Consider the following 21,606-nt stretch of genomic DNA (forward strand, 5'->3'; position numbering starts at 1 on the left):
CAGATAGAGAGAGACGATTTTATCAGCTGATTCATGTTCCAGGCCAAGTTGAAACCAGGAGCCAAGAATTCCATCTGGGCTTCCCTTGTGGGTGGCAGGTGAATTCCTCTAGCTGTCATCTTCTGCGTCCTAGGCACATGAACAGCAGAACAGCCAGGGCAGTCAAATTGGCACTCCGATAAAGTGTGCAGGTTTTCAAGTCAGGGCTTAACTTACTGCACCACAAGGCTGGTGGCTAAAAAGTTAGATTCTTTAAAAATTACTTATTTGAGAGGCAGAAAAAAAAAGCAAAATCACTCACTCCTCAAATGCCCACAACACTGTGCCAAGACCAAACATGTTATCAGGAAGCTGGAATAAGGAGCAGAGCTGGGACTGAAACCCAAACACTCTGAACCTGGATGTGGATTTCCCATGCAGTGTCTTCACCACAAGATCAAATGCCTGCCTGCCTGCTCTGGAAAAAAACTTGAGAAAAGGAAGGATTTTAGAAAAAGGCAGACCTCATGCGGATTTTAGCTATGCCGATTTGGGCAATTTTCTGAACACTTGAGCAACAGTTTCGTTATGCAGTAGAGAGTAATCACTGTTTTCACAGTGTTATTCATTGCACATTGTCCCTCTGTGTGTGACATCCATGAGTCATCCGTGCCACAACAGTAGTGGCCAGCAAAAGGAGAGAGTGTCAGAACAGTGTAAGCAGCAGCTGGCAGCCTTGAGAAGGACAGCAGGAGGAAACGAGACCGATCCCTGTTAGGCTGCTGAAGCTCATCTTTCTTCCCTGTAGCTTTTCTCGGATACTGCAGGAGACTGTGCAGGAGCTAGCCCCACGCTGTGAGGTGACTTTCATGCTGTCAGAAGATGGCAGTGGAAAGGGAGCAGCTCTCATCACCGCTGTGGCCAAGAGACTGCAGCTGCCACGGAGAGAGAACTAGGAGCCCCACGCACTGTGCATCCCTACATGCCTTTCATCTGGGAGGAGTCGCTCCAAGACCAGCAGGTGGACCCCTGGCTGACCTCACCCTGTGGATGGCTGAAAGAGAGCCACAGGTTCTTGGGAATTCCTCATGTCATCTTGTTACTGGTTTCACAAAGGCATTAAATGACACCTCTATCAGGTGGATTGGGGCCAGAGATGGACCGATTCATAAAATCAAATGGTCTGGCTCAAGCAGGCCTCTGTCAACCAACTATAGGCCTGAGTTGTTAGTCGTGTGTGGCCTTGGGTTTCGTGGCTGCCGAACACCAAAGCATGTACGGAAGCTGGCCGAGGGGCCTTGCTGGCTGAGCTCTGCCTTTTGTGATGATGGGGCCCTCAACTTGTGGATAAACATTGAGAGGGATTCATGTCAGGATTTGGGGGGATCCAGTGTAAATATGGATGCCTTAACTTGCCACATCGATGTCCAAGTGAAGGGAAAACAAAGCTTGTCACGTGTCCGGCCCCAGGAGGCAGCAGGGCTGGTGGCCGAGGGACCCTGCAGGAGTCTGGTTGTGCTTCTAGAAAGCCTTTGGCACCCTGTGGGCTTTCCTCCTCCATGGGGTTGTCTGGGGACAGGGCGCTTCTCCAGGCATCTGTTTTCCATTTTACCTGTGGCTCTTGTTGATAGTTGTATAAAGGACTGCTAGATACATGAAATCCAGTGAACCAATAAAAATACTTGATTTCCCAAGAAGCTTGGCTTGAGGTGTTGGTGTTTCTCCTGGGAGGCCTGTTGGTAACTCCGTGCTCTGTTGGTGGATTGGATGAGAAGCAATGGAGTTGCAGGAGTTGAAGGATCTTGTTAGTCCCAGCTGCCTACCAACAGGGGAAACAATGTATGGAACATCTGCTACAGTATCCTTAACAGAGCATCCAGATTTAACTTGAACAAATACTTCCTGTGACTGAATATTTACCATATGATCCTGTAATTCTAGCCCACTTTTGTGCAATTGAGGGTGATTGGAAGGCATTTGTTTATCTGTCTGTCTGTTTATCTATTTTGAAAGGCAAAGGCAGATGTGCAGTGGACAGCATATCCAGATACACGTGGGGGACATGATGGCCAGCTCCTCTAGGCCAGACGGGGATGGACATCAGCTGGATGGAAAGCAGAACAGATTGGACAATTCTGACCAAGCTTTGCAGCATGTTCCTTTGGCTGCACTAAGGTGGACTTTGTCAACCAATAGCCCCAGGAAGGATTTTCTCAACCCTGTAGCAACAAAACCGACGATGTCTCAGGGCTATAGAAACTACTCAAGTGACACCCTGGGAACACTCTTCCTAACATCGGGGTTTTTTGGGAGGTCATCAAATGACTGTCTCCCATCTTTGGCTTCTAATGTGGTTAGAAAGAAGCAGCCTTCTCTCCCTCCTCCCCTTGCGAACACAGGAGAAAAGAAAAAGACTAAAACATGTGTCCCACCCACCTATCTCCATACCTGACCCTCCCCACCGTCATCAGAGGCACACATGAGCAAGCATTCCTCTTAACTATGGAAACAACATTAAAAAGAAAATTTTAAAATTTACAGAAAGGCAGATGAATAGAGGGTTCTTCCATCTGTGGATTCATTCCTCAAATGCTAGGGCTGGCCCAGGCTATAGCCGGGAACTGGAAACTCGGTCCAAGTCTCCAGTGTGGGTGGCAGAAACCTAGCTACTTGGCCTATCCCCTGCTACCCCGCTGAGTGTGCATGAGCAGGCAGTTAAAACTGGGAGAGGAGGTGGGATTGGAGCACTGACACTGATATGGGATCTAGCTTCCCTGGCAGTGGTTTGTTTTTTTTTTTTTTTGGAAAAGCAAATCAGATTTACATAGAGAAGGAGAAACAGAAAGATCTATTATCCACTGGTTCATTCCCCCAAATGGTCACAGTGGCTGAACCTGAGCCGATCCAAAGCCAGGAGCCAGGAGCTTCTGAGTCTCCCATGCAGGTGCAGGATACCAAAGTTTTGAGCCATCCTCCACTGCTTTCCCAGGCTGTAAGCAGGGGGCTGGATGGAAAGTGGAGCAGCTGGAATACCAACCGGTGCTCATATAAGATATCAGCGCTTGCCAGGTGAGCATTTAGTCGTTGTGCTGGGTCTGCTAACAACATAACTGACCTTGTAGCCTCCAAGCTGTTCTCCTCCACCTGGGAACTTGTTCCCTCCCACTCACCCTGGAGCTGTGTGGAGTTGACCTGTCCCAACCCCTTCTGTAGTAACAGCCTGTGCTGTTCATCCTCCCACCCTACCTTGACCTGAACTGCCTGTGCCTGCTTCGCTTGTCACTCCTTCAGGCACAAAGTGGGAAGCCCGCACTGTGTCATCCTGACTGCATTTTATTATGGAGGCAGCCATGAGCGAGTGATAAAATTCTTGTAGAAAATTTCAGAAAAAGTGAAGCCCCAAATGGAAAGAACAACCTTCAAGATACTCCAAGGTGATTCTGATTGGTACATTGCTCCCGAGCCACTGAGAGTTGCTGGCTGTCTCTTCCAGAGGTGCTGAAGCAGATGGACAGAGTGGAGGAGCCTGAGGCCCAAACAGTGAGGAGGAAGGTGAGCTGGGACTGGGGACAGATGAGGGAGCTGAGGGTCCCGGGAAATAGCTTTCCATGTATTCAGTGAAAATGTGTACCAACAATGCTCCGACCGTCTCCTAACTTAACAAAAGTAACTGCTTTGTATTTTAAAATTCCTGCTATCTGGGTTCATGTTGGTGGACTTTCTATGTTTACCTTCGTGTATTTCAAGATTGTATTTCTCTTTGGGGAGAGACTCTGTTGTATCTGATTCTGTGTTAGTCAACCTGGCTGTCCTGGCTCTGTCCCCAGGCCTGCCTTCCTTGTGAGACACCTTCAGCATTCAGGCCTGCTCTCTGCTGGCTCTCCTGGGGTCTTTATTTTTAAAAGATTTATTCTATTTGAAAGGCAGTGTTATAGAGAGGAAAGAGAGAGAAGGAATCTTCCATCTGCTGATTCAGTCCCCAAATGACTACAACAGCCAACGCTGGGCCAACCTGAAGCCAGGAGCCGAGGGCTTCTTTCAGGTTGCCCATGTGGGTTCAGGGTCCCAAGGCAGTGGGCCATCCTGCGATGCTTTCCCAGGCCATAAGCAGGTAGCTGAGTTGGAAGTGGAGCAGCTGGGACACAAATTGATGCCCATGTGGGATGCTGGCACCATGGGTGGAAGCTCAGTTTGCTATGCCATGGCACTGGCCCTGTAGGGGGTCTCTTAAAAATATATATATATATATGTAGTGTGTGTGTGTGTGTGTGTGTGTAGACATATGAGATAGGAATAGGACGGAGAGAGAAAATAAGTGAATGAGCTCTACCTGACACCTATTGGTTTGTAACAGTTGGGGCTGGGCCAAGCTGAAGCCAGGAACCAGGAACTCTATCTGTGTCTTCCAGTGGGTTGCTAGAACTTAAGTCCTGGCACCATCATCTACTGCTTCCTGGGTGTGTTAGCAAGGAGCTGTATGTGAAGTGGAGCAGCCAGGACTTGGACCAGAACTCTGATATGGGATGTTGTCATCTCAAGGGGAATCTTCACCTATTGTGCCACAGTGCCTTAACTGAGTGAATGAGCAGTTCTACAGAGAGATTCAGGTTGCTGAGCCACCCTGTTCTCCCATGACCTGGTCTCTCAGCACATGCTTGGCAGGTTAGAGCAGGTCACCCAGACCGCTTCTCTCGCAACTCTGCTCTCTCAGATGAAAAAACAGGCCCAAGGTATCCAGGCAACCTTGTACATTCCAACTAATTGACAGCATCATAGAATCCTTGCACCGGAACTCCAGAATTGGCAGCTGTTTCGTCTTTGCATAGGCCACCCCCAGAAACACCTGGGGCAATGGATGCTCCACTTCTCCTGCAAGTTTACTAGGCAAGACCAGCAACCACACAACAAGGTAAACCATGCTTAAATTGTGCTTGTGAGAAACCTGGAGTCTTTTCCTCTCAGAAAAACGTCTTCAGCTGTATTTCCTGTTTTCTTGACCTATCACGCCTTTTTCCCAGTGATCCTGTGGTCTGAAAGGGTAGATGGCTACAGAGTCAGACTTAGGTTTTCCTCATTCCTCTGCAGAACCAGTGCCCTTATCCCTTCTTATGTCTGTCCAGAGAGCTTGTTTCCTCTGCTTGCTGTGGGCTTGGATGAGCGTTCCACAGGCATAAGAACGTGGGTCTCCTTATTCTTATTTGTCTCCAGATCCAATCCCAGGGCTAGCATTGAGTCACCACTGGAAAGTTCTCTAAATGAGTACCTGAATGAATAAATGCTCAAACAGGCATCTCTGCTTTCCTTTTGATTTCTCCATTTTCCTGCGTTGCTCAGTGGGACTTGTACACAGTAGAGGCTCTATAACTGATGGTTTTGAAAACACCAAGTCTTGCTCTGGGCACCAAAAACCTAGAGAAATTTAAGACTCCTTTCCTGTCCTAGAAGAACTCACAGATTATCAAGGAAAGAATGCCAGATAAATCTCTGCAGCATAGTGTGGTGAGCAGGAGCATGAGGGAGGCACAGCTCCTGACCGTGCCCTGTCTGCTTTACATCAGGAACCAGGGGTTTGCAGACCATACTGAAACATACGGGTTCTATTTCAGAATAATGCTTGTAAGTACACAAGATACGTAGGTTTACAAAGGAAACCAGTAGTACTGAATTATGGCTACTGAAAAATTAAAGTAGTGATAAGATATTCCCCATGCTCACCTTAGCAGAAATCTTTTTTAAGACTCATTTTATTTTTATTGGAAAAGTAGATTTATGGGTCCGGCGCAATGGCCTAGCGGCTAAAGCCCTCACCTTGAAATGCACCAGGATCCCATATGGGTGCTGGTTCTAATCCTGGCAGCTCCACTTCCCATCTCTCTGCTTGTGACCTGAGAAAGCAGTCGAGGATGACCCAAAGCCTTGGGAACCTACACCTGCGTGGGAGACCTGGAGGAGGTTTCTGGCTCCTGGCTTCAGATCAGCATGGCACCGGCCGTTGCTGTCACTTGGGGGAGTGAATCATTGGATGGAAGATCTTCCTGTCTGGCTCTCCTCTCTGTATATCTGACTTTGTAATAAAAATATATATATATATATATATTTTAAAAAGTAGATTTACAGAGAAAAAGAGAGAAAAATATTCCATGTGCTGGTTCCCTCCCCAAATGGCTTTGGGCCGTCCTCGACTGCTTTCCCAGGCCTCAAGCAGGGAGCTGGATGGGAAGTGGAGCAGCTGGGACACGAACTGGCATCCTTCTGGGATCCTGGTGATTGCAGGTGGAGGATTAGCTCAGCCATCACACTGGCCCCAAGCAGGAATCTAGTTTTAAGATTTTGTGGTTCTGATGAACATAAACAGCATTTGGAGACATTTGCAAAAACAACACAGAAAAATATTTGTGGCTTTATATGGGAGGAGACAAAGTCACAAGTGCTAGTAGCACTGCTGTGGGTTGTCTGCCACGTAATCCATAACTGAGGAATCACTACATTTCAGAAAGAAGCTACCAATTTTTCCCCAGTGAAGTTCATATGGGTCTCTTGTGCTTAGGTTAATGTTACCTGCCTCAAATGTCCTAATGGGACTGGTGCTTTAGCAGGATGGTATGTGAGATGGAGACAGCAATGTGGTTTAAACTCAGGAGCGTGGGCTCAGCTTTGGGTGTGCTGTCTACGCTTCCTGGGCTTCCACTTGCCTTGTGAAGGGAAGAGTGAAAAGCAAGCAACATCCTTAGCAGGTAGTGTGAGAACAGTTCAAGCTCACTCTGTGGGCTTGTGGAGACACCGTGCACCTCTTGGGTGTTTTCTTGTGCTTGCTGCTGCTGTTAAGGGAGTCTGTCTTACCACTGCTGGGTGGGTGAACTTGAACATCAACATTAAGGTGGCTTCGAACCTGTCGGCAGACATGGATGAATGACAAGCAGCAGCTGGAAGGTACAGGCCTTTTTGTCAGCTGCTTCCCACTTGTGTGTCTAGGTACCCCCTTCTGTTTTCACAGCTCAAAGCTCCCAGTGAGCCACAGAGGCAGGAGGGGACTTGGGAAGTCAGTGATGACAAAGGGCCCTGAGAGCTCATGCTGGAGAGAACCAGAGGGGAGGGCAGTCAGTAAGGGTTGGATGCCCCATGCAGGTGCAGCAAAGATCTTCCATCCTCCATACTCTGGTTCACTCCCCACGTGGCTGCAATGGCCAGAGCTAAGCTGATCTGCAACCAGGAGCCAGGAGCATCCTCTGGGCCTCCCACATGGGTGCAGGGTCCCAAGGCTTTGGACCAACCTTCTTTGCTTTACCAGACCACAGCAAGCAGGGAGCTGGATGTTAAGTGGGATAGCCAGGACTTAAACTGGCACCCTTATGGCATCCTGGCACAAGGCAAGGTCTTAGCCGCTAGGCTATTGTGCCAGGTATTCTGCCCCCCCCCCCCTTTTTTAAAATCTCATCTCACATCTCTTTTGGGTCTGTATGTGTGAACTTGAAGACTGGTTACTAGAAGTTATATAAACTGAATAATAAAGAAAAAAAAAAAAAACAGACCCAAAAGAGATGTGCAGGCTCCCAAAGACTTAGATATGTGTTGCCTCCCGGGATGTATTAACAGGGATCTGGCTCAGAAGCAGAGCAGTCAGAACCCAATGTGGCACTGTGATATGGAGTGCTGACATCCTTAGCAGTGGCTTAGCTTGCTGTGCCACAACATTGGCCCTTCAACTGGATATATACTCCGTCAACTCCAATCTGTGGTTAAGCCTAGCCAGTGAATCCTTAATTTAAATTACTGTATTTCCAATTGCAGAATATCGATTTCTTTCTAGAGATCCCATTATTGTATTGACCTCACTCATCTTTTCAACAGTTTGCCTGTTTCTGTTTTCTCTAACACATAGCTGTGTTGTAATGGTAATTTTAAATCCCTCACCTGCCAGTTCTGTAAGACTGTTTCTGTTACCTGTTTTTCTCCTGCTCACAGGTTCCACTTTTTTATTGAATGTATTTTTTTCATATTATGTATAAATAACCATAAAGTCTGGGATAGATTTTATTTTCCACCAGAAAGAGGAACACTTTCTTGTCTGACCATGACAGACACAGGCCAGTCACCATCGTCCAGGCTAAAGCTGAGCCGGCTTCGCTCAGTTGGTTTCAAGTACTTCTGTGTTGATGTCAGTGTGGTTTATCGTAGACCCTTCCTTCTGCAGGCGTCTCTCTACCCAGCATGAAAGTATTGAAAGAAATCTTTATATTTTCAGCCTATCCTGTTCCTCCTCTACTGCCCAGCACTTAGAAAAAAAATCCTGCACAGCAGCACTAGCAGGTGGGGAAGGCTGGCTGTGCGCCTGAGGCTTCTCCGGACAGTGGAAGCCAGCCGGCTTGTCTGTGGGAGCTGGCTGCTTTCTCGCTCGCTCGCTCTCCTCTCAGAGCAGGCCTGCCTCTGCCCTGGCAGGTGCAGCCTCTATTGACCATGCTCAGACTCCACAAGTACCCAGAAAGGAGAGCCATCACTGATCTCCAGCCATCTTGGCAGAGATTCAGTGGGTATACTCCCAGTGTGTTTCCTTGCATCCGTAGCTTTCCAGTGTCTCTAAAAAGAAATAGGACTTTCTGAAGAATATCTTTTTTTTTTCTTTTCATTGCTGCAGTGGATACAGGTGTTTGCTACTGCCTTCTTATAGCTTAACCACTATTCTTTTTTTTTAAGATTTATTTTTTATTACAAAGTCAGATATACAGAGAGGAGGAGAGCCAGATTGGAAGATCTTCATCCAATGATTCACTCCCCAAGTGACAGCAACGGCTGGTGCTGCGCCAATCCGGAGCCAGGAGCCAGGAACCTCCTCCAGGTTTCCCACGTGGGTGCAGGGTCCCAAGGCTTTGGGCCATCCTTGACTGCTTTCCTAGGCCATAAGCAGGGAGCTTGATGGGAAGTACAGCTGCCAGGATTAGAACCAGCGCCCATATGGGATCCTGGTGCATTCAAGGCGAGGGCTTTAGCCACTAGGCCACTGTGCCAGGCCTTAATTTTCTGTTTTTCTTCCCTTACTGCTTCCCGTAGAACGTTTCTCAACCCTGTGTTTCAATTCAGTAGTTCTTTCTGTAGCTGTATATATTCTGATCGGCACATGTTCATCTATTATGTCTTTGGTATTCTGTTTTATGATGGAGTCCAATTTTCAATGGCTTGTTTTTTTGTGGCCTAGTTAAAACAAACAAAAACCTTTGTGTAAGTTTCTGTTATCTTTTTTCGTACATAATGGTAGTTTTTAATGATTTCATGTTGTCATCTTTTTCCTTATCTGATTACGTGATGATCCTTAGTTTACATTCTTGGTCTAGCTCTTCTAGTATTTCTGCCTCAGATAATGTGTATCACCCTCTTGCTGACATTGCTTTTAGGTGGCTTTGTTTCTCCTGTCTTGTTCGTTGTTTCTGTGCTATGGCTGAGATATGGTTTGGTCTCCAGTAGGGGCACATGTGTCAGAAATGTGGTCTCCCAATTTGACAGTGTAGAGGTGCAGTATAGTGGGAGATTACTGGAGACACTGCCCACAGATGGGATTGAATAATTCTCAGAAGTTCCTACAAGATTTAGTTACAAAGGTGAGTCTGGTCCTCCCTGGTCTCTGGTTTTCTGTCTTGTATTGTGCCTGTTTCCCTCATGCATATGCTTCACTATGACAGTGATGCAGAGCAACCTCCAAACTGGCTGGAGGAGTTGCTGTGGAAACCCCAAAGTGGGTTCCATATATGGAATGCCCAATGCAGAAAGCCAGTTACTGGCACTGGGGTGGTGGCAGAAAGGAACGGCCGCAGGACTTGAACCCAGGTACTCTGATACGATATGCAGAAATCCTTAGTGGTGTCTTAACCTCTCTACCAAATGTCCCACCCCCTCATGAAGATTTTGAAGACATTTCATCATTATGGATAACAGTATGATTTATATCATTTAGATTTTTATAATTCCTTGTAAACCTAAATAAAAATACTATTTACCACTCGTGCTGAGAAAAGCTGTCTTATAGTAAGTGTGGAGGAATAGAGGTTGAAATTGAGTACAAAAATAAACCCAATGGTAGGATTAGGGTTGAGGGGCAAAGGAGACAGACTGCTGAGTTACTAACATCACAGACCAAATCCAGCCCCTGGGAACCAGCGTCCATTTCCTCTGACACTAACGCCCTTGCTAAGTGCCTGCTGCCACCTGACTGGCTTCTCATGGGTATGTGTGTGTTCATCTGTGTCTTGTCTTAGATGCTTTTCCTGGATCCACTCTTCAATCCCCTTTCCCTCCAGCGCCCATCAAGCACAGATGGCAGCGCTGACTGGGTCAAACTGAAATCCCAGCCTTCCTCTCCCAGTGTAGCAGAGCAATGTAGTCATATTCTATGCATGATTCTAGTCTGTCTCAATTTTTTAGTCCTTTGGTGAGGTCAGGGAAGGCTTCCGGGGTGAGAGCAAGGGTGGCTGCCCCAGGATTGAAACTTGGATCTCAACTGTTGGACAGTGTCTGGAGTTTCTGCACAAAAGAGAATTAAATTGTAGATCAGCTGCAAGGTTATTGTGATAGCCCTGGTGCTCTGCTGCCTCCAGGGGCGGGAACCCTGTGGGAGCGCATAGCTGGCATTTTTTTTGCTTGAAATTAGGAAATCTTTTGCTTCCTCTGTGAATTCAATGAACTGCTGTGCTAGGATGGAGTCCTTTTTGTGTGGTGAAAATGAAACAAGAGATTTGGCTCGTCATATCGAGGTGGTGGGCAGATGAGCGCTCTCTCCAGTGTCGGGCATGGAGCCAGTACAAGAGCATGTGGTCACATTTTTTTCCAACATCATCAAGAGCACAGAGAAGCTGTGATCCCAGCCTCGGAGGAGTGAGCTTTGATTGTTTTGTGGCCCTCCGGAGACCTTCCAGAGACCATTGCCTAGTAAGTTTTACTTTGAGCCTTTGTTTGGAGTTGATGCTGTGTCATCACTCAAGGGCTAACGTCACTTCCAGCTGATGGTGGCCCTGGGAACCTTCCCAGTGCCATGGCGGGTGGGGGTGGGGGAGACACTGATTGGTGGTGGATGGTCAGGCTGAAAGGCAGTTATCTGTGTTGTATTCCTTCCTGGCCGCCAGTTTAGTTCTTCTCAAAGTAGACTAGTCCTCTGTCCATCCTCTTCCTCGTGGTGCCAGGGATATTAGGATAGGGTGCAAATACAAGTTCAAAACAGAATTTATGCTATTCTTTTGTGCTCAGCTATATTTTGGTTTATCTGAGTTGGATCGTCTGTTGGCATATTCTTCTGAATGGAATGGTTGGCTTTGACTTTTCTATTTAGAGAAGAAATTAGACAGTGTCCATTTGCTGGTAGGCATAGGAGGATGAACTGGGACTGGATGGAGCTTTTGAGAATATGCGGAATGGCTAAATGAATGAGCATACAACTGGTTGAATATGATGAGGAGCCTCAGAATAGAATAGGAAATGTGTCCCTCTAGAAGCTAAATAGATCCAGGGCTGGGCAGTAGTTACTATCCATGAAAAACAGTGATAATTTAAATGCAAGGAGTAGGGAGGAGTCCTCAAAAAGTTTGTAAGAAATGCCTACTATAAAAAAAAGCTTGGGGCCTGGCGCGATGGCCTAGTGGCTAAAGCCCTCGGCTTGAACACGCCGGGATCCTGTGTGCTTGCCGGTTCTAATCCCAGCAGCTCCACTTCCCATCCAGCTCCCTGCTTGTGGCCTGGGAAAGCAGTCTAGGATGGCCCAAAGCCTTGGGACCCTGCACCCATGTGGGAAACCTGGAAGAGGTTCCTGGCTCCTGGCTTCGGATCGGCTCAGCTCTGGCCATTGCGGCTCACTTGGGGAGTGAATCATCAGACAGAGGGTCTTCCTGTCTGTCTCTCCTCCTCTCTGTATATCTGATTTTGCAATTAAAAAAAGCTTGAACACATATTTCATTGTTTTTGCACCAAAATAACATTATCTTTTAATTTTACTTTCCATGAACTATTTGAGGTACCCTCCTATCTGGTTCCTAAAGTTCTTCCTAACCCAAATCAAGTCATGAATGCAGGACTTAAGAAAAGCCACATGGGAGAGGTGACCATGACCTCAAGAGCCCTGGAGGCTGGGCCAGACTTGGGAATGGGGTCCTAGGGACCTGACCTTATCATTTTCCAGATAGTGAGCCAGTCTGCAAAGCTAAGCCTCATGTTAGCTGGCTCGGCTGGAGGCAAAGTGTAACTCAAAGCTTCCATCACCTTTGTCCCTGTTAACTAGAAGCCTTGTAAGTGCAGGATCCTTTCTTAGGCTGGAGTTAGTGGCTGATGGTGTGTTCACAAACAACCACAGATGAGCATGATTTTCATTCTTGTCAATTTTGACCAAGAATGATCAGGTTTGCCTTTAAGAATCCAGAGAACTAAGCTTACTGCAAGGGAGTCAGAGGGAAGCAGGTTTTGTCTTGAGCGTAACCACCACAGATGGCAAGGCTGCTGTAAGAGTGAGACATCATTCATCCATGTCTTGGGTGGATACCGTGGTCTGAAGGTTTGTGTTTCTCCAATAGTCATACATTGAACCTAAACTAAAATTGATGGAATTAAACGTGGTCCTTTGAAAGGTGATTAGGTATGAGGGCAGAGCCTTGTAAATGAGATTAGTCCCCTCACAGAAGAGGCCTCAGGAGGAGTCAGGCTTGCAGTGTGCTGGTTTGAGCTGCTGCTGTGATGCTGTCAACCTAGAGTGGAGCTTTGGTTCAAATCCTAGCTGTTCCGCTTCCTATACAACTCCCTGGTGACGCACCTGGGAACACAGTGGGGTTGACTGAAGTACCTGGATACTTGCCACTCACATGCAAACCTTGAATGGAGTTTTTGGTTTTTGGCTTTGACCTGGTCCAGCCATTTGGGAATGAGCCAGTGGTTGAGTCTCCCTCTGCTTCTCCTTCCTTTTTTCCTTCCTCCTCTCCCTCCCCCTATCCTTCCTCTCTCCCTTTTTTTGGTCACTCTGCCTTTCAAATAAAATAAATAAGTCTTGAGATTGCATTGTGGTGTAGCATCACAACATGTTAAGCTGTTGCCCATGGCACTGGCATCCCATAAGGTGCTACTTGAGTCTTGGCTGCTCCACTTCTGGTGCAATTTCCTGCTAATGTGCCTGGAAGAATTGGAGGGATGGCCCAAGTACTTAGGCCCCTGTAATCCACATGGGAGACCTAAAAGTCCCTGGCTGCTGTCTTCAACCTGGCACTGCAGTCTACTAGGGAACAGGTGGTTGAGTGGGAAACACTGGCAGCCACCCCTAGGTCTTCACTAAAGATGGTAAAGGGACAAGAGGTGTTGCCTTTGAAGGAAGCAAAGGAGGAGGAAGAAAGGAAGTAGCCTGAGACATTCGTTACAACCCCAGTACCAGCCAGAGGTCAGCCTTCTTGATTTTGTCCACTAGCCCGGGAAGGTTTTAAGACCTGAGTTCTTTCATTAGTGCTGAGCCGTGGTGCTTTGCCCATAAAATAGTTAAGGCTGCGTGGCTAAAGAGCCCCAAGTTTAAAACCCAGCCCTGCTGCTGCTGCAGCTCCATTTGCACACGGATTAACTCATACACGCTTCAGTCTCTCCATCCATGACATTATTTCTCCTTACTTGTATTATTGGGAAGCTTCTAGCCGTCCACGTGCATCAAGTCCTCAGCCCCATGCCTGGTACACACAAGTGCTCAGTGCACACAGGCCACCATTGTCATCACCTCTCATCATTGTTGCCTTCCCTGCCATTGCCACTATTCCTGTCCTTCTCACTCCAGGTTCTTTTGGGAGCTCAGTGGCAACAAAGCATTTCAAAGCATAAAGTACTGTCCAAATAGTGAGGGCATCCAAGTGCCACAGCCCCTGCCCACAAGGCCCTCATCCCTCCTCCTTCCCAAGGACGTGAACACAGGCTGTCCCCCTTCCGGCCCCCTGGTGCCTCTTGATTTTATGACAAACACATCTTCTCTCTCCTTCTGTTTTCAGGACCTCAACTAACCAGCTATAAAACTTTCCCAGAGCATTGTTCCCAAGGAGGAAGAGAACTCCAGCTCCCACCCACACCTACTCTGTGCCAAGAATCTGCATTTGGGCTGCAAGGAGAGCTTATGTTCTCTTGGGAAAAATGAAAGTGAGCCCAAGTAAAGAACCAGCCAAGCTGTCGCACATCCTCCCAAGGCAAGTGGGCAGGCAGCCTGGGCATACACGTCCCAGCCACACAGCCATCAGGCCCTGTCTGGCCTTTTGTATTAAGTGGCTTGCTGTCCTCCTCAAAATGGATAAGGAAATACCCAAGCCTTAGGATCTCAAAAAAGGAGAATCCTGGAGGTGAAACTCATTTATGTTACTGAGGAGGGCCAGGGAAGAGCAAACACTGTCCCCGGGTCACCAAGCACAATTGGGAAGGGACAAAATGTAATTGAATTGTGGATTTGTTGGTTGTAAAATCAGTATCCCTTAATTCAGGTAAGTACCCCAAGCAATGAGACATCTAATTTGAAATCATGATTGTTAGGGCACCCGGACTAGAATGCTTTGGAAGGGAAGTGTTTGGTTTACCCAGATGCTCTAGATCCCAAGGGAATGGGGAGGCTCCCAGTTCTGAAAGAGCTGGGCCAGTCTGAGAAAGGAATCCATGGGGTTCCTAGGCCATGGAATGAAGGGACAAGGTGGCTCCCGCAGAAAGGCAGCACTAACTATAGACTGTCCCCTGTGCAGGGCCATGGAAAATGCCACCAACATCTCCATGATCTCTAACCAAGTCTTCCTTCAACAGAACTCCACTCTGCACAACCTTCACACTGAGTACTCTAGAACTGCTTTGGGCTCCTCCCTGGCTCCCAGCCCCTGAGTAACAGCAGTGGGTACAAGGGAGGAGAAAGGGAGTAACCCCAGCTCTTCCTATTGAGCCCGGGAGCCTGTCAGAACTCAGGCAGATCCCCTAGAGGGCGCATCTGTGATTCAGGGTAGTATTTGAACCAGACTACAAAGTTGCACTGGTTCAGAAAGGGAGGCCGGAGTGGCTGTGGGAGCTGTCACCTTTGTCAGGCCGTATAGCATAAGTTGAAGAAGTCCTTTTTTCTTTTTTTTTTTTTTAATAAAAACAAAGTTAAGCCCTGAATGACAAGCTCTATATTTTATTTTGTTTTTAGATTCATTTTATTTGAAGAGCACAGCTACAGAAAGATAGAGGGAGAGAAACAGAGATCTTCCATTTGCTGGTTCACTCCCTAAACGGTTACAACAGACAGGGCTGGGCCAGGCCAAAGCCAGGGACATCTGAGTCTGCCATGTGGATGCAGAGACCCACTTGCTCATCTTCTGCTTTCCCAGGAGCATTAGCAGGAAGCTGCATCAGAAGTGGAACAGCTAGGACTTGAATCAGCACTCATATAGCATGCTGGCATTGCAGGTGGCAGCTTAACGTGATGTGCTACAGCACAAACCCTGAAAATCTGTATTTTATATTCAGTTGTATTCTGATTTGGACTATGTCAGCTGTATTGACTTTGTTAGCACTGCTTGAGGTAGCCCAGGTCACCTGTCAGTTCCCCTATAGAGGGAACTAATGCAGAAGCCAGAGGCAAATCAGAAGCCATAGACTTCCAGTCATGGCTCTGCAGACCTGTCTGTTCAGGCACACTCAGCCAAAGTGTTTTTTTCAGGCACTTTCCCTAATAGATGTGTTTTAATGCATATGCATGGATGATTCCACTTGGACAAGATGTTCAGGACAGGCAAATCCATGGATATAGAAAGGAGCATCATGGTTGTCAGTGGCTGGGGGAGGTAGAAAGGAGTAAGAGTTCATGGCTGTGGGTTCCTTCGTGGGGGATGACAGGTGTGTTGGAATGAGTGCTGATGGTGACACAGTCCTGTGAATATTCCATAACCACTGAATGTTGCACTTTGAAGGGTGAATCTGGTGCCTCCAGATTAAATCTACACCTGCAATTCTGTTATCCCATTTTGAAGTCCTGGCTGCCCCACTTCCCATCCAGCCCCTTCTCATGTGCCTGGGGAAAGCAGTGGAAGGTAAGCCAAGTGTCTGGGCTCCTGCATGCACATGGAGACCAGAGTTCCTGGCTCTGGGCTTCAGCCTGGACTAGCCTGGGTGGTCACAGACATTGAGGAAGTGAACCAGTAGATACATGATCTCTCTGTGTCTTTCCCCCTCTCTCTGCCTTTCAGATAAATAAATCTTAAAAAAAAGGTGAATATTTTGGGATATGAGTTATATCTCAGTTTTTAGAGTTATAGAAGTTTAGTAATATATATAATAAGTTTAGCAATGTATATAATATATGTAATATCTTATGTACAAAAAATAACCTAGGGGTTATAGGGTGAGATTAAAAAGTCATAAATATAAGTTCTAATATTTTCTTCCCTCATCCCAACAAATTGTTTTGTGTTTCCCCAAGGAACTGGTCATATAAACACCCTTTGAATGGGCCACGTCCCCAGTTAGAAGTCAAGTGAATGTTTGGCCCTAGTGGTTAAGCCAAAGCTTGAATGCCTGTGGCCTGTGTTAGAGTGCCTAGTTTGAGTCCTGGCTTCATTCCTGATTCCTGCTCCTGCTACTGTTGCACCCTTGGAGGCATTGCCACTTTGGTGGTGGGGCTAGTAGTTAGATCACTTTTTCCACATAGGAGACCTGGATTGAGTTCCCAGCTCCTTTGACCAGGCCCAGCTCTGTTTGTTATGGGTATGTGTGTTTGGAAGATGGAGCTCTGTCCACCTTCCTCTACCTCCCAAATTAACGAAGAGAAACCAAATTTAAATAACTAAAAACCAAACGTAAAAACTATTATTTAAAACAAACTAAAACTTGGTTGGTGTTGTGTTGCAGTGGGTCAATGCCATTGCTTGCAATACCTGCATCCTGTATTGGGGTGCTTGTTTTTGAGTCTTGGGTACTCTACTTGTGATTCAAATCTATGATAGCGCTCCTGGGAAAACAGCAGGAGATGGTCCAAATGCTTGGTTCTCTGCCACCCACATGGGAAGCCCAGATGGAGTTCGGGAATCTTGGTTTAACTCTGGTCCAACCCCAGCCATTGAAACCATTCGGGGGAGTGAACCAGCAGAAGGAAAATCTCACTGTTTCCCTTTCTCTCTCTCTCACTTTGCTTTTCAAATAAATAATTGAAGAATCTAGGAGTCAGATGTTGTGACATGGTGTATTAAGCTGTTACCTGTGATACTAGTATCCTGTATGGGCATTAGTGTGAATCCCAGTTACTTTACAACTGGCCCAGCTCCCTGGTATTGCACCTGAGGAAGCAGTAGAAGATGGCCCAAATGCTTGAGCTCCTGCCATCATGTGGGAGACCCAGAGGAAGCTCATGGTTCAGTGTGGCCCATCCTTGACTCTTCTGGAATTTGGGAAGTGAACCAACAGAAGGAAGATTTTCCTCTCTACAGGTAACTCCACTTTTCAATAAGTAAATATTTTTTAAAACATGAAACTTAAGTGAACAGCTTTTTGTTTGTTTGTTTGAAAGACAGATTTTACAGAGGAGAGAGAGAAATCTTCCATCTGCTGCTTCACTCCCCAAATGTCTGTAACAGCCAGAGCTGAACTGATCTGAACTGGGAAGCAACTTTCTCCATGTCTTCCACACAGGTGCAGGGGCCCAAGGACTTCAGCCATTCTCTGCTGCTTTCCCAGGCTGTAAGCAGAGAGCTGGATTGGAAGTAGAGCAACTGGGACATGAACCAGAGCCCGTATGGTATGCTGGTGCTTCAGGGTAGAGGATTAGTGTGCTGTGCCTTCATGCCGGCCCCAGCCCTTTTTGTTTTGACAATTGTTTTGAATTTCAGTAAAACTGACAATGAATCAGTCAACACTAGTAACAGTTAATTTATATTGAATAATCAGTGCCAAGCATTTTATTCTGAGGATTCTGTTTATGTAATGATATTTTCCAAGCCTGTGGGCCTTGATTACTTTGTTAATATCTATTTTACAGTTTAGAAAACTGAGCTTCAGATAGTTTTAGTAGCTTTTCCATAGTCAAAGCTACTAAGTAGACCAGAGTTTTAAACCAAGCAGGTTGGCGTCGGCACTGTCTGATTTCAACACCTACTATGTGCCAAGCAGTATAGACACGCAAAATTCTTATGACAGAAATGTCTGAGTCTCTCCTCTCACAGAATACCCTGCGGGGAGCAAATTGAATATGAATGTTAAAGCAGATCTTGCTTGATTTAACAAAGCAGTAACAAAAACTCCCACAACATTTGTGTGTGCCCTTGGGCTGGGCTGGGGAGGGGCTGAGGTGTGAGCAGTGACAAGTGTTTTTGCTGTGGCTTTGGCAGCACTCTCATAGCTAGAAAACCAGGTTTTACTCCCTCAAAACTTCCTGTTTAAATTTGTCTGTAATGGAAAGCAGTGAAATGGTGACAGAGAGCACACTTGTGAAAAAAATTTGGCCCTTTGAAGATTTGGAGTCTTGACTCATCCCCATTTCTACTGGATTCCCCCCAAAGCAGATACCCTCTTTAGACCTGGCTGGCCATAAGGGTGTTAGCTTTCAAAGAAGGCTCTAGGGAGTTTTCTTCTAGAACAGTGTCCTGCCAGAAGCCTCTGGAAACACCCTGTTCCTGGCTTGGCTTTCCCAGTTGGTGAGGACAGAGGCAAGGCTGCCAGACCCTGACCCCTTTGAACTTGACTTCTCTCCAGGCATTGGAGACTCTGCTGCTGAGGACAGCGGTGAGTGGGACAGGACTCTGACAGCACAGACACCTTCTCCACCATGGGGCAGAACTGCCAGCGAGGACAGGTAAGCTGCCCCTTGTTGGCTGCTGCTTTCCCCAGGAGGTGAGGGGTTCACAGAGCACTGCCTGGTCAGCACCGTCCCGTGGGGCTGCAGCAGTGAATGAAATGCCCCCCTTTCTCTGCTCACAGCTTATGGCCTCGCTACCCCACAGGCTTTGTGAAAGTTCAGTTCCATCCTGTGTCCAACACCCAGGTTCTCTTGCAGAGCCTAAGGTGCCTACTTAGTTTACAATGGGGCTGGGGATCAGTAAGCACATAAATCTGAAGAATCAATTCATGCATTAATCTGAGGATGCCCTCTGTCCAGTGGACCCCCATGACTGCTTGCTTCTATCTGCTGGCACTTCAAAAGTAGGTTGGAAGTCTTCCTGGCTCTGGGAAAAGTGGTGAATTTCCAAGCCAGGAACTTGTATGGGGTGTTGTTGCCACCTCTGATGGCCCCCACCATCCCCTGCCTGTGCCTTCCTAACTGCCAGCCCGAGGCAGACTGCCACTCAGGGATTAAAGCAGGCTAGACCAGCCTTGGAGAGGTGGCACAAAGTAGTCAGTGTCACAGGCACCATGTGGCAATCTGCAGGTTTGGGCGCTGGACTGGAGTTCAGTGTTGATTGTGGGTCTAGGGTTGTTGCAGGTGAGGATCCAGAGAGGATCATGGACTCTAAGATATCAAATGCAAGGCACAAATCTAGGAGTTGGAAGTTGGTTTGATTCTCAAGTACATTTCTCACTTAAAAAAAAAAAAAGATTTATTTATGTATTTGAAATGGCTGCAACAACTTGGGTTGGTTCAGGCTACAGCCAGGAACTTCATCCAGGTTTCCCATGTGGGTGGCAGGGGAACAAGTACTTGGGTCTTTTTCTGCTGCTTTTCCAGGTGCATTAGCAGGGAGTGGGACAGGAAACAAAACAGCTGGTGCTTCAGCTTGCACTCTATAATGGGATGCCAGTATTTCAAGGGGTGGCTTAACTCACTGCACCACAATGCCAGCTCCAAGTTCTGTTGCTGTTCTGTTCTTTGTCAGTCAATAATGTTTGCTATAGACTCTGCCATTTAATAAGCAGTTGAGGCAGATGTGTGGCACATCAGGTTGAGCTGCCACCTGTGACAGCCATATCCCGTATCAGAGTGCTCATTGGAGTCATGGCTGTTGTGCCGCGCCCAGTTTTCTGCTAATGCATCCTGGGAAGACAGCTGAGGCTCAAGTGCTTGGGTCCCTGCCACCCCACATGCAAGACTCAGGTGGAGCTCCAGCTTCTGCCTGGCCCAGTCCCATCTGTTGCAGGCATATGGGGAATGAACCAGGCAGAGGAAGATACCACTCCCTCTTTCTATCACTCTGCATTTCAAACAAACATAGTTTTAACAAAAGAAAAAGGAAACTTCATAGAAATCATGGTCCTAGGGAAGTAAAAGAAAGGGTGGGGGGACCTCTAGGCATCCCTTTAGCCAGCAGCATCTAGGCAAGTTCTCCACATGCCCACGGCTGAAACTATCTAGACCTTGCACCTGCACCCCACAGACGTGAGCTTCCCATGCAAGGGCTCTGTGGCAACCTTGTAGATGTTCCAGGCCTATGTGAGAATTTGGAGAAAGACTGCAGGCAAAGGTGTTGTCTGCTGCTGGCTGGCAGCCGTTAGGCAGACCACAAGAGAGACCCTGAGCAGAACTTAAAGTAAAAGTAGGAAATCAGTATAGCACAGCCTTTCTCAGGCTGGACTAACTCAACATCTATCTATCCTTAGGAATATGTGGTTGGAGGGCCCCCATTTTCTGTGTCTTAAATTATACACATCTGGGTCCAACATGATGGCTCAGTGGCAAAATCCTTGCCTTGTATGTGCCGGAATCCCAGCTGGGTGTTGGTTCATATCCTGGCTGCTCCATTTTCCATCTAGCTCCATGTTTGTGGCCTGGGAAAGCAGTAGAGGACGGCCCAAGACTCTGGGACCCTGTACCTGTTTGGGGACCCAGAAGAAGCTCCTGGCTTCGGATCAGCTCAGCTCTGGCCATTGTGGCCACTTTGGGAGTGAACCAGTAATGGAAGATCTCTTTATCTCTTCTTCTCTCTGTGAATTCTTTCCAATAAAAATAAATCTTTTTAAAAGTTATATATATCCGAGTATGGGAGGGAGAGAGACAGATAGACATTTAAAGACAGAGACAAAGCACAGACAGACATGCCCCAGCTGCTGTGTTACTCCTTACACGGCCACAAAAGTGTTGGCTGGACTGAGCTAGACTGGCTGGAGTAGACTGGACTGGGCTGGAACCAAAGCTGGGAGCTGGAACTCAACCCAGGTCTCCCATGAGATTTTGGTGGTTGAGGGCCACTCCTGCTGCTGCCTCCTAGGTTCTACATTGGCAGGAAGCTGGAATCAGAAGCCAAAGCTGGCTATTAAACATAGGCCTTCCTATGTGGGACACGGGCTTCTTAACTGACATTTTTAACTGTAAGGCCAAATGTCCAACCTCTCAGGTCATCTTAGTTGTGTTTTTTCCTCCCTGGTTTCTCTTTGATTTCACACAGAACTGCAAGGGTAAGTGGAGATTGACAGAATCCTGTGAGATCTCCAAGTTGACAGCACAGTCCTTTGAGGTCTCTAATAAGGACTGATGAATGTACCTCCCCTTGGACCACATCTGTTCTGGCATGGGGTTTCCCAGGAAGGCTGTCTCTAGCAGGTCCCGGGTTGAAACCAGGATTGCTTCATCCTGCCAATTGGAATGAAAGTGCACAGCCAGGCTCTGACCCATCTGACTGATCTCCTTCTTGCTGGCTGTGATGAAGGCCTGCTGGCCACATGAGTGTCCCCAACATTTATTACTGGAGGTCTGATTTCAGTCTG

The 21,606-nt window shown here is 47.2% G+C and overlaps 2 protein-coding genes across 3 annotated transcripts in view; both read left to right on the plus strand.

Annotated features, from left to right (window-relative positions):
• The window catches only part of HKDC1 (hexokinase domain containing 1), a 42,496-nt gene extending 40,820 nt beyond the window's left edge, over window positions 1-1,676 (plus strand). For both annotated transcript variants that reach the window (XM_004583440.3, XM_058671173.1), the window contains one exon: window positions 788-1,676. In XM_004583440.3, coding sequence (XP_004583497.2) covers window positions 788-935 — 148 coding nt within the window. In that variant the 3' untranslated portion in view covers window positions 936-1,676. The remainder of the gene's footprint in view (window positions 1-787) is intronic.
• A 3,093-nt stretch (window positions 1,677-4,769) lies between these two features.
• The window catches only part of HK1 (hexokinase 1), a 90,915-nt gene continuing 74,078 nt past the window's right edge, over window positions 4,770-21,606 (plus strand). Inside the window, exons 1-2 of the mRNA XM_058672048.1 lie at window positions 4,770-4,888; window positions 18,664-18,763. Coding sequence (XP_058528031.1) covers window positions 18,737-18,763 — 27 coding nt within the window. The 5' untranslated portion in view covers window positions 4,770-4,888; window positions 18,664-18,736. The remainder of the gene's footprint in view (window positions 4,889-18,663; window positions 18,764-21,606) is intronic.

Source organism: Ochotona princeps, chromosome 13 (assembly GCF_030435755.1).
Source record: "Ochotona princeps isolate mOchPri1 chromosome 13, mOchPri1.hap1, whole genome shotgun sequence".
In the NCBI taxonomy this organism is placed as follows: Eukaryota; Metazoa; Chordata; class Mammalia; order Lagomorpha; family Ochotonidae; genus Ochotona; species Ochotona princeps.